Raw genomic sequence first — 12,859 nt, 5'->3', positions numbered from 1 at the left:
CTTTATTTCAAAAAGCATATTAATTGCTCTAATTTTTGACAATATTACAAACACCAAGGACAGTAGCTGAAATTACAGTTAACCAATTTTTTGAGAATACAGATCCTTCAAAATGTAACACAGAATGAAATTTATAATTAAACTAAAATTTTAGCAAAAGTATGCAATTTTGTTTCTACTCTATAATTAAAAAAAACATAAAATGAATAAATTCCCATCTTTCCCCTAAATCAAGAAGATACACTGAGAATGCTGAGATGGTATAGATATTTTAAACATAATCCAAAGACTGTAAAAATTGATAAACAGTACCAATGAGTATTCTTCAGATGAAAATCCACTGAGATTTTACGGCTTTCCTGGGTGAACTTATATGTATCATCACCCTTATCATTCTATATTTTAAAAAGAAAACAAAATAGAAAATTTTGATTTCTCAAGAATGTGAAACTATTTACTATGTTATCGATATTGTAAGAAATTCTGCAGCAATGTCGGTAACTGGAGCTGAGGGATAAGATGAAACCTTTGTCTTCCTATGTAGTTGCGGATGCAAAGTCGGCACAGTTGGCAAAGAGAGCTTGGAGTAGCTACAAGGAGAAATGAACATATTTATTAAAAACAAAATTAGTGCTTACACATGGTAAGATATGGTAACTAAAAGCAAAAAAAATTAGAATTAAATTTGGCTGATGACAAATGTCTTTTATTATTATATTGCCTTTACTTAAGAAAGCTTGAGATATATTTAATGAGATCTTACGAGTGAGAAATGTCCCATACAAGTTCTTTAAAGCATGAAAGCATCACAGTATTGGAGAGGTGGTTCTGTACTTAAGAGCACTTGCTGCTCTTATAGAGGACTTGGATTTAGTTACCCGCCAGGACCAGGTGAAGAGGCCTGGTGGAGGAAGTAGTACTTTTATAGTTATTTCCCACTACACCCATATGTTCTCTCTACCTTCATGTTGAAGAAGTACTCTTTCTACAGCACTGTTAGATGTAGCCAAGTCGACAGGCCGCAAAAGTTCTGTGTTCTTGGCGTGGATGTCCGCTCCAAATTCTAGCAGTAAGTTCACAACTTCGGTACTGGGCTGCTGAGCAGCGGCATGCAGGGGCGTGTCCCAGTACTTGCCTCTGTGCACATCGGCACCTGTATGGGAACACGGAGGAATGATGAAAAGACAGTCAGTACACGAGGAGTTACCTCTGTAGGGAAAAGATGGAAGACAGGGTGGAGCAGGGCACATGAAGGACCTTTACTGATAATGAGTGTTTTCTTAATAATATATATTTCACAAATACTCCAGATATACATTTTATACTTGTTACCTCTGGAGATGCAGTATATACATTAGTTATTATTTTCAAGTATTTTTCTGCCTATTTTTTCTGACATCTTCCCAGATGTCAGAAGAAAAGAGATTTATAATTTTGAAAGAGCCTTATTTATCATTACTGTTTATGTGTGTGCTTAAGGTGTATGTGAATGGGGGGTTGGTCACAGTGTGCATGTTTTGGCCAGGGGACAACTTCAAAGAGTCAGTTCTCTCCCTTTATCTTCACATGGTCTCCAGGGATAAAACTCAGATCACAAGGCTTACAAGGCAAGTGTCTTTATACACTGAGTCATCCAACCAGCCTAAGAACACGATTAAGTTCATACATATTTTATTTTTCATCATGATAATAGCTCTTAAAGTTATTTGAAATACTATGACTTTCATTTTTTTTTTCCATTTAAGGCATGAGACCTCATGGGTCTCTTTGAAAACTCATGTGCCTGTCAGTTTTTGCCTGTGCAGTTTCAGCTAGTAAACACGTAAAGACAATAAACCTCTGTAGTGGGAAAACACTTCAATGATATTTTCATAAAAAGTCAAACTTGTGAAAACGTCATTAAAAGACATTAGCCTGGAGAGATTGCTCAGTGGTTAGAGCACTCATTGTTTCTCCAAAGGAACAGAGTTCAATTTTCAGCACCCATATGGCAGCCTAAACCTGTCTGATGCTATCTTCTGCTGTGCACATATGCATGCAGACTGAAGTGGCCCAATACATAATAAATAAATCCTTAAAAAAACAAGCCTATACAAACAAAATTCTCTAGTGCCTACTTATTTTAGCACAAGTTGGCATGTAAGAGTCATGCAAAAGCCCATGTAACAAGCAGATAATATTTAATACTACAAAAATATAGAAATATCATTGTCTACTATATAAATGGTCAGAAACCAGAAATGTCTATTAATCAAAATCATACATTTTTTTCTGACTCAGTTTCTGATAGTTTATAAAATTATAAATACTAAACAAGACTCATTTTACTTTAAATTTCTCCATAGCGCTCTTGCTCCTTTCAACTTTCAGTAGAAATGACAGTTTTCAGTATTTTTAAACAAATATAAAATGTTTAGTGGAGAAATGTTTCTTGGCAAATTTTCATAAAAAATCATAAACTTCATGGGATTTATCAATTTTATGAGAGCAAGGGTGCCTAAAAATAGCAACTAATTAACTATTGCAAACAGCAATTTTTCAAGGTTCTTTAACATGTTAAAATGATGAAAAAAATGTTTCTAGCAAAATGAAGAAGGGTGACAAAGCATATACTGTATTGCTTATAGTAAATTTCTGGGCAATCTGTCTAGGAATAACAATCTATCAGTAGTAACAGAACTCATGTTCAAGCCTCTATGTGAAATGTGAATAAAACAGTGAATTCCAGTCCTGCTTATAGGACCTGCCTTTGTGTTCCTTAGGTCAGCTAAGATTGTGTAAGTAGCATATAATGGACCTTCTAAAATTACATGTCTGAATAAACCAGAAGGAAATGATAGCCGCAGTCAAATAAACAGCATAAAAAGCCTAGTGTTTAATTCTTGTGTATTCTAAGTATCCACCCTGTGACAGAGGAATTCTGAGAGAAAACAGATAATGAGGGGAGGCTCGAATCATCTCACAGGGGCTCCCAGCTCTAATGCAGGTAGACCACTGGGGTGGCGATTCCTAGTTGTCAAACTGACTATATCCTGAATGAGCTACAGTCCAGAATTGGAGGGCACACCTGTGATCCAGACCTTGAGGCTGGAAAAACACAGGTTTCTAGCCTACGTCTTGACTTGGAGATCTTGAGGCATATAGCCATGAAAAGCTTAAGCCCAGGGAAGGTAGTACACACCTTGAATACCAGGAGACTGAGGCAAGACGATCTCTGAGTTCAAGGTCATCCTGGGACAAAGCAAGTCCCAGATCCAGACTTGTTGGTTCACACCTTAATTTGGGCCACACCTCCTGCTGGAGGCTTACTTGGGGACACTGGAAGAAGATTCACTCTTCTACTGCTTGTACTTACTTACTTGCTAGAACCTACTTCTACAGAAAACCAGCTGAACCAAATTAGCCTCAGGGGACTGAGCAACTACTAGATTTTTTGATTTGCCATCCATAGCTGCCCATTGTTGTGTTAGTTGCAGTACAGACTATAAATAATCACAATAAATTCCCTTAATATATAAAGGCATTCCATAAGTTCTGTAACTTTAGAGAACCCTGACTAATACAGACACTAAAGTCTGAATGGGTTAGGATTATTTCTCATGAAGCAGTAGCTAAACTTTGAGGATCTCTGTCACTTGATATAAGTGGAGAAGGCAGTTGACCTTTTCAAGTAACAAGAAAGAAAGTACAAAGTCTGGGATAGCCCGTAAGATTTTATGGTTAGTAGGTGTGATGGTTTGTATACGCTTAGCCCAGAGAGTGGCACTATTAGAAGGTGTGTGGCCCTGTTGGAGTAGGTGTGTCACTGTGGGGATGGGCTTTAACTAGTATTCTGCTAGCAGTCTTCAGATGAAGATGTAGACCTCTCAGCTCCTCCTGCACCATGTCTGCCTGGATGCTGCCATTTTCCTGCCTTGATGACAATGGACTGAACCTCTGAACCTGTAAGCTAGCCCCAATTAAATATTGTTCTTATAAGAGTTGCCTTGGTCATAGTATCAGTTCACAGCAATAAAACCCAAACTAAGACAGTAAGTAATAAAGTTGTTCAAGTACTTAGAATCCCTAAATTTCTGTGGGATTTTTTTTTACATACTTAGCAACATTCTATTCAGTCTGGGGAATCTTAAATTTATGACAAAGAAAGGCTTTTCCACTTAATTATGTAACAAATATGTTCTGATTACTCAGCTGCAGCTCATAGAGAGTGTATATTCATCTATGAGCTTTGATGGATTCTCATGAAGTCTAAGTTTCCTTAGTAAACTGTATATGCATAAGTTAGAACACCTATAATAAGAACCTTTTAGCAATGAGATGTGACTTTTAAAAGAAGCTTAGTTGATGAATGGATAATTATCTACATGTATGGATAGAATGGGAAAGTACCAGCATAAAGAAGCTTCCAGACGCAATGGAACTGCTGTGACATACAAGCTACATAAAGAGGAGTCCCCAAGTGAGGAATGTCTTGGTCAACATCTATGCCCCAGGCTATCAAAATGTCGAGACATTCATGGTGACCTGCCAATGCAAAGGAAAGACAGCTTTAGTTTTGCTGATCCTCTCTTCTTGAATACATATCTCCCCTACCCATGCTTCCCACAGAAGTAGAATTCATTGAAAGACAAATAGGCATAGGCATTATCCAGAGATTTTTTTTTTTGTTTCTAACTCAACCACACCCCATAACTAACCTTTACTGGCAGCCTCATGTGTTGGAGATGGAAAACAGGACTCCAGTTGGGCTTTGGCACCATACTCCAAAAGGAGCTCTGCACAGCTTGTGCTGCCTTGTGAGCATGCGTTGAACAAGGGAGTCACGCCATCTATTGTGATCGCGTTTGCCTACACAAAACCCAAAATCTGAGAATGAGATTTGAAAATCAGGAACTTTTTTATGCACTGCCAAAAGTTCTATGATTTGCTGGTTGGGAACTGTGGGGTGAATGTAAGGCAATGTGTATTTACTTCATAGGCATCAAGGAAAGAAGCTTTAAACCTTCAAGAGATACACAGAAACGGGAACGCGAAAGAAGAGTCATAGGAATGGGCACCCTGCTATTGAAATGCATTGGATAAAAACAAGATTCAGGGACAGAATCCAGACGAACTCAACAGGAAGTCAAACAAACAACAATTAAAAAAAAACAACCCCAAACCAGAAACCAGTAATGGTGAAGGAAATGACAGGCCACATTACTAGTAGATGTTTAAATATGGAATATTGGTTGTATTCTGAGATATCGGCTCTGTGTGTGCGTGTGTGTGTGTGTGTGTGTGTGTGTGTGTGTGTGTGTGTGTGAAGATCTCATGTCACCTGAGATAGCTCCAACTTTCTATATAGGATGATCTTGCAGTTCTCATTATCCTGCCTCCAAAGATAAAGGAATACAGGCATGCATCAAAGCTATTATTTCTGAGAATTTATCTCTGGAGACTTCTTCAGAAAACAAGCAAAGATACAAGATACAGATGCTCATCTTTTGTTCTTTTGATTGACAGAAGCAGGAAATCTAGGGAGCCCCAGTGTACTACTCTACACAATGGCTGGGATTCCTTCGCAGGGTGTCCTGAGAGGCTGTGGCAGTTCTAGGGCACTGTTCGTACACACTGTTGTTTTCCACACTACTATGAAGAAATGAGAGAAAGGGAAAAACAAGAACTTGGCTTCTGTTGGTCAACAGATGTGAAATTTAATTTACTCTTTAAACTTACATTAGCTCCAGCTTCCAGGAGAGTCCTTGCACATGCCACATGGTCACCCAGGCAGGCCTCATGGAGTGGAGTTACATGGTCTATGGTTACTGCATTTACATTATAACCCTACAGTGAGAAAAGAAGGTATACATCACCCACCCTGTAAATGTCACATCTTTACAGGATGAAAGCATCTAGTTAACTGGTTTCCAGTTTAGCAGTTGAGCTAGCCAGTTGTTGAAACTCCTTAACCTTCACTTCTACTTGCAAACAGCATACATGTTAGGTTACTGTGATGTCATCTGACGTATGTTCTAGAACTTTCTTTAATGTCAGCTAATCATCAGTCTGTCTTCAAGTCAACTTTTTAAAGCTTTTCTCCATGTGCATTTGTGTCAATTGCTTACTTAATATTCTGATTTTCATTTTACTTCTGGTTCTCTCCTTGAGCTTTTTAGAGGAAATGTCTAGCTGACAGAAGGAGGGCCCTTTCAAAACTCAGGACAAGTTTATGAGTTACAGCCTTGCTGCTTCTGCTCAATGGTCTCAGCTTTGGAAGCATGTGAATGTAACAAGCTGTGTGGCTGGCTGGCTCCTCACCCCAGCCCCAGTCACCCGGCTTCCTCTGTGTCACAATGTCAGTCAGAGCAAACCTTTCCCCTGAGTGGATTCTTGTAAGACAATTGGTCTCAGTAATGAGAAAAGTAACTGATAAAAATCAATTATTTTGCTTTGCCCTGTCACAGGGAATACATGGGTTGAAACATTATACTGTACTCAATACATATACACAATTATTAAATGTCAATCAAAATTGATTTTAAAATGTATGGAATAGAAAAGTTAACTACCTTTGATCATTATACAGTTTATACATTTTTTAGCACACCATACCTATAAATATGTAATAATTTTAATATGCACCATTCACAAGCCTGATTAAAGCTTAGGAACCCATGATTTCTATAGCACTGTCACCTAATAATGTCAAGCATTTTATTACTAGATTCTGACACAGTTTCTTTAGAGTTAGTTTTCTTAAGGTTTTTCATTTTATAGAATTAAGTACTTTTTATAAACTGGATAACTTGTTTTGACTATGATTATACGATCAGTGGTTAATCTAGAAGAGGAAAATAGAGTTTAGAAAATTGATTTATGAATGTATTACTCAATAGTTATTCACTTAATAGATAAGATTAAGTTATACAATAGGGTTGTCTTCAAAATTAGACTTGTGTTTAAATTGTGACCCTCAGAATAATCATAAACAAATACTTTGATTTCTAAGTTTTAGAGTGCCCATAAGAGTTAAACAGGATAAATACTTTTACAGCAGCAATTACCATTCCCACTGAGTAGAGAATAAGAGATTTCTTTCCATTTTCTACCTTAACAAACACTCACTGTGCTCATTTAGTTTACATTATGAGGCTAAATCATATAAAATTATTAGTATGTAAGCTTCTTTGCCCTCTAGAGGATCATTTGTAATTCATTGTCCACTGGTGATCATTTTACTGAGAAAGTTATATGACATTTCAAGGCAACAACATCTTCCTAACATAGTACTGAGTATCATAAGCTGTAACATGGGTACACAGGGAGCACAGGCATAGATAGTCACACTGTCTCTTTGTTGCTTGCAAGTAGAGTTTTTAACCATCCTCATCCTTTCCAAAATCAGTAAGCGATCTGGTTTGAGGAGATGCTGCCACCCCCTACTGTGACCAGACGACAGGAGCTTGTGAGAGGACTCAGGGGAGACTCTCCCTCCGCTTGGCCAGCATATCTGTGGACAGGAAGCACACTGAGAAACTCTGTGACTGCCTTTCTCTGACCGCACTCTGTGATCTTCTCCAAAGGATTATCTCTTGAAACCACTGACCTTTTTATATAGGTTCCTCCCCCCGCCCCCCGTGACACGCACACCATGAAGTGATGAGCAAAACAGTCACATGGCTGTCACAGGACTCTGAGGGAACACCTCGGACACATGGTCATGTTACAGGTGGGAAAGTGAAATGCTGGGTAGGCTGTGGCTTCCTCAAGTGTCAGGTGTTGTTCCAACTAGTTTGTTAGGAACTTTGCTCTCTCAGAACCATCCGAGGAATTCCTTTTTATGTGACTGGGGGGTTATTAATGCCCCCACACTGAGTATCCATTACAGTCAGACGGGAGGCTGAGAATCTACAATGGACTGATCCAAGCTTAGTTACTTTCTGCTTGCAAGAGGAATCCTTGCTTTTCTTTCTCCCTCTGCTCACTCTGAAGAAGTAGGCAGGTGTAGAAATAAACACTTTCCTGCCTTCACAAGCAGCTTGTCAAAATATTTCATAAATTACTGTAATGTAAGATATGCTGTTTTCACATCTGATCTGACTGCCCCTTTGGAGATATTATATGACCAAACTAAGTCTATAATTAGCTGTAAATATTATACCAAATTAAGTATATTTAGAGTGCTAAATAAGTAATACATAAATAAAAGCACTAATATCTAAATACCCTATTAATGACCAAATATAAGAGAAAGTTAAAATAGGAAGACACAGCAATATAACAAAACATTCATGAAAGAATTTCAAATGTAAAACAGAAATTAATTGTCTTCTCTGATACAAGTTATAAAGAAGGAACAGTAGTGACACTTAAGGTTTATTACTTTTGAGCGGATTTGTTTTGAAGGTGTTCTGTGCTCATAGGAAGGGAGCTTATATAATGTAATAGTTTACTTGTGATAGCAATGTCCTCAGAGCAAGAAGACGACCTTGGCTTGCAGCTTCGTGCAGTGGTGATCGATCTGCCCAGGATCCTGTCCAAAAGAATGACAACAAAATCGTGGGGGTCAATGTAAACTCTATTAGGTTCCATCAGTTCTAATATCATATAAGTTATACATAGTCAGCATCTAACAAGGTGACCTAGCTACTGTTCCTATGTTAGGAAACCTGATCTTTAGCTGAAGAATCCAACTAGTGAGTCTTGAATCAAGATGGGTGTATGTGCTTTAGAATTGACTTTGGACTTAATAGTATCTACTGAATTATCAATTAAAGGGGATTGGTCACAAAAATGCAAAAATGTCCCAAAATTGGGACTGCATGTTTTCCCACATATAACCAGAAATAAATGTATTTATTGCATTTTAGCAGTGCTCATAGCCAGACTCATGTCTTTACACTCTAAGCTGGTCCTATTATTCTTCCTAACCACAGGCCTCACACCGTCCTGGTACTGATGTGCATGAATTGTAAAATGTTGCTAAGAATGTCAAATAGCTAATCCCAAAGTCTGAAACATAGCATAGCCTAGGTAGGCCATAGAAAGGGTTATCAAAGGGGACACAGGGTCAGTTAATTTTTGAAATGGTGCCACTATTGTCAAAATAGAAATGTCCCTGGTAGAACATCATTCTCCTTGTGTTTGGCATATGTGGGCCAAAGCACTTAGCTCCCAACCTAGATGTCATGCCCCATAATTTCCTCCTTCAGCTGTGTCTTATACCCCACCCACTAGGTAAAGCAGTCTTCTTGCATTAACTCTCTTCTCCTCTTCTTCCCAAGAGACACACATCAACTGTTCCTTCCTCTCTCTCCCTGTAGTCACCCAAGCAGTCAAAACAGATGCCAGGTATTTTTCCTGCATAAATTTTTCTGCAATTAAAAGAGCCCAGTCCTGTTCCTGTTGGTTTAATTTCTTGGATATTACAGATAATACCTATAAAATTATAGATTTAATGTGATCACTTTAAAGGGCTTTAAAGTGATTAAGCAGACTAAGATTACCTATTTAGATAAATTTTAAGAAATAAAAAGCAACACTGACTAAAGATAAAATATTCATAAAATATTTAGATTTTTGTCTACTTTTCTTCCTCTGTTAAATTCATTAAGTAGGGTAATAATTTTTAAAGATTCTGATTAATTTTACCACATAAATTGTTATAAAGTCACTTTATAACAATGTTTATAAAATGCAAGTTTCCTGAAACACTGTCTAAATAAATCTTAAAATTATTAGAGCCATAAGTACAGAATAATGCTGTATTTTAGGACTGATTTCATTATTTCCATTTTTTAGAGAATTCAAAAGCCCAATTTGATTCTTCACATGAGTTAGTATTATCATCTTGCTACAAGCTTTACCCGAACCCTATAAATGATGGCCAAATAATTCCAGCGACCAAAGTCTGGGTACATATGACAAGAAAAATAAGAGCACATGAGCGTGCCATTGAGGGTTGAAGTCACTTGTCAATCAACATTCTATTTATATTTAATGGCATAACGACATTTTACTGAAAATACAAATATTAAAGTAGGTTGGCAAGAGAACATTTTCTCTTTACTGTTGACTTATAAATCGTGATGGTATTACTTTATGTTAAATAGGCTCACTATGTATAGGACACTAGGTCTAAGCATTTTTACATGTATGCACACCTACATACATGCAAACTGACATATGCCCAGGCACAGACACCATACATATTATTCAAAGAAGGGAGGGAGGAAGGAAGGGAGGAAGGAAGGGAGGAAGGAAGGAAGGAAGGAAGGAAGGAAGGAAGGAAGGAAGGAAGGAAAAGGAAAGCAAGCAAGCAAACAATCAAGAAAAGACAATTTCATGGCTGGTGAAGTGCTCAGCAGGTAAGAGTGCTTGCCAACTTGAGCTGGATCCCTGGAACCCCCAAAATGGATGCAGCCAACCAACTCCCACTATTTGTGTTCTGCCCTCCCTATGTGCTCTGTGACCTAGATTCCAAGATGAAATGTAATGCTTCACAAATCATACATATTTGTTTGTTTTATCACTAAAGGTTTTAGTGCAAAGTGAAATATGGGAGACTTCAAAAATGTAGATTATTTTTTTAAAGTGATAAAGAAAATGTTGGCTTTCAAAACGGATCACATATTGGGACGACTACTCTCAGTTTTATTCACAGAGAGGTAGAAAAACCAGTGAGTTTCAAATAATCAACTTGAATTCAACCATGTATGATATTTGCAATGTCGAGTTTTCAGTTCTTTTATAATGATGTAATAAAATTCACTAATTTTATTTGTCCTAAAGACAGATGCCAAATCATGATTCTGCTGCATTATGCCTACCCATTTTCCTACTGTCTCTGACAAGACAGCCAGATGCTAAGATTGACAAAGGCCTCATAAAATGATCCCTGAAGTCCTTTGCGGTGTTGTGAAGGCCTTTAAGCAGCAACAAAGCTAACAAGTTGACAGCTGAGGGCTCCACCACAGCCTTCCCAGCAAGCTTAGCTCTGTATCCTAACGCTTTGTTCATCAGGATGACTGTATTGATGCTCAGAATTGGTCCCATATCCACCAAAATAAATAATCGCATTACACTTTTTCTTTCTGGATTAATCAATTAATAAATGAACCAATTTATTAAAGAAATGATTTATAATATGCATACTAGCCTACACAAAAAGCATTTGTCAGCCAGGAGGTGATGGCATATACCTTTGATACCAGCACTCAGGAAGCAGAGGCAGGCAGATCTCTATGTTTGAGGCCAGCTTGATCTACAGAATGGAGTTAAGGACAGCTGGGGCTATATAGAGAAACACTGTCTTGAAAAAAAATAAATAATTGGTTTGTTTTAAATTCCGCTTAACTAATTCCCTAACAACCTCATATCACTTGCTTCCTCTAATTTCTTAGGAAAATTTCTGTAATTAATTTTGGTAAAAAGAAAATCAAAAGATATTAGATCACATTCTAATTCTGTTTCAAAATCTCTTCATCTGTCCCTTCTATTCCTAGTCAATATCAGAAACTTAGCAACTGTAAATTGCAAGTATCTATTCAAATACATTCAGTCTAAAACATCATACTTTTCCATATGGACATGATGTATATTATTTTTATATGTTTTTTCTAAGATCCAACAAGATATAAAATACCTTCATATGTAGCTATTTCAATCTCTGTCTTTTGAGAATCGAGGATAAAGGCAATAAAATCCTTACCTGAAAAATATTCAGTTTAACTCATCAAGAAACGTTATCAGTATGAAATTGTTTTACAAAATATCTGAAAACTCCTACAACTACAGTCTGTGGAGCTATGTAGGGGTGCGTGTCTATATTTAGAAACAGCAACAGTTCTCAGACATCTGGTGTATTATTACATGGTAAGAGCCTGCTCTGCTTTGTAAATATCACACTGAAACGGCAAATCATTCACGGTTTAGTATCTATATGTATACAGTTTCATAAAGATCTATACCATACCTAAGTCACCATCGCCCCATGGCACTTCAAGCCAGCCACTGCTGAGGTAAATCCGACTCATCTTATTTTAGCAGCACACACACACACTCAAAAATCACTTGTCGTTTCCTAGTTGTGTTCGGCCATTTTAAGAACCTCAAAGCTCCTTGTAATATGATGACTTGGTGCTTAGAAAATCTGATCTATCTTTAAAAATGTTTTCTCATCCCCTCCCTGAGTGTCCTCTTTGAGAAAAAGTAACCCTAGCTTATTTTTATCCTTAAGACCATGCTCCTGTCATGAAATGAAAGTATTTTACTTTTACTTCCACCCTTGCCTATGGCAAGATCCTGTTATTTAGTCTTTGCCTGTTCTGAATCTTGGCCCCATTGGTGAAGCCTAGACTCCCTAAAGAGCCAATTTAGCAATGTTTTAGAGGACTTGAGAGTTTGGGAATGCCTGCTTTATCCCCCCTAATATTTTCCCATATAGCAATTACACCACACTTATCTCAAACAGGGAATTATAAGCAGAAGGCATTTTTATATAACTTTTTCATTTTGTTGGGAAACTTGGAGGCATTTTATAGCTGTCTTAGTTATAAAACATTAAATCGTCTGTGTCCTTTGCAATGGGTACAGATTCACTATGAATTCAAGGCAACTTAACCTTAGAACCATAGCTGACAAGAATCCTTTGTAAAACTCTGTAACTTGAAAATTAAAAGAAGTCCCCAAACACATGTAAGCTGCAGGCCCAACAGCATTTAGTCAGTCTCCTTTTACATGGTTATAAATAAGTCACCAGACATGTAATGAGCTATAGTGTATGCTTTCAAACAACCAGATTAACAGAAATTCTCAAGGTCGTGCCTGCGAAGAGGAAAGTGAACTGTTAAAACCAGAGTCTTCAAGAACTGAGACT

At 37.4% G+C, this 12,859-nt stretch overlaps 1 protein-coding gene across 3 annotated transcripts in view; it reads right to left on the bottom strand.

Annotated features, from left to right (window-relative positions):
- Nucleotides 1-452: 452 nt before the first annotated feature.
- Nucleotides 453-12,859, bottom strand: part of Asb5 (ankyrin repeat and SOCS box containing 5) — a 39,443-nt gene continuing 27,036 nt past the window's right edge. For 2 of the 3 annotated variants that reach the window (XM_052162444.1, XM_052162445.1), the window contains exons 2-7: nt 8,436-8,515; nt 5,719-5,826; nt 4,698-4,848; nt 4,390-4,524; nt 962-1,153; nt 453-590 (exon numbers count right to left, since the gene is read on the bottom strand). In XM_052162444.1, coding sequence (XP_052018404.1) covers nt 463-590; nt 962-1,153; nt 4,390-4,524; nt 4,698-4,848; nt 5,719-5,826; nt 8,436-8,515 — 794 coding nt within the window. In that variant the 3' untranslated portion in view covers nt 453-462. Of the gene's footprint in view, nt 591-961; nt 1,154-4,389; nt 4,525-4,697; nt 4,849-5,718; nt 5,827-8,435; nt 8,516-11,956; nt 12,018-12,859 lie in introns of those variants that run through there. The other variant, XM_052162446.1, reaches the window with a different exon arrangement.

Source organism: Apodemus sylvaticus, chromosome 18 (genome assembly GCF_947179515.1).
Source record: "Apodemus sylvaticus chromosome 18, mApoSyl1.1, whole genome shotgun sequence".
NCBI classification, from domain to species: domain Eukaryota; kingdom Metazoa; phylum Chordata; class Mammalia; order Rodentia; family Muridae; genus Apodemus; species Apodemus sylvaticus.
Note: the sequence above shows the minus strand (reverse complement) of the source record. Positions and strands in the feature narration are given on the sequence as shown.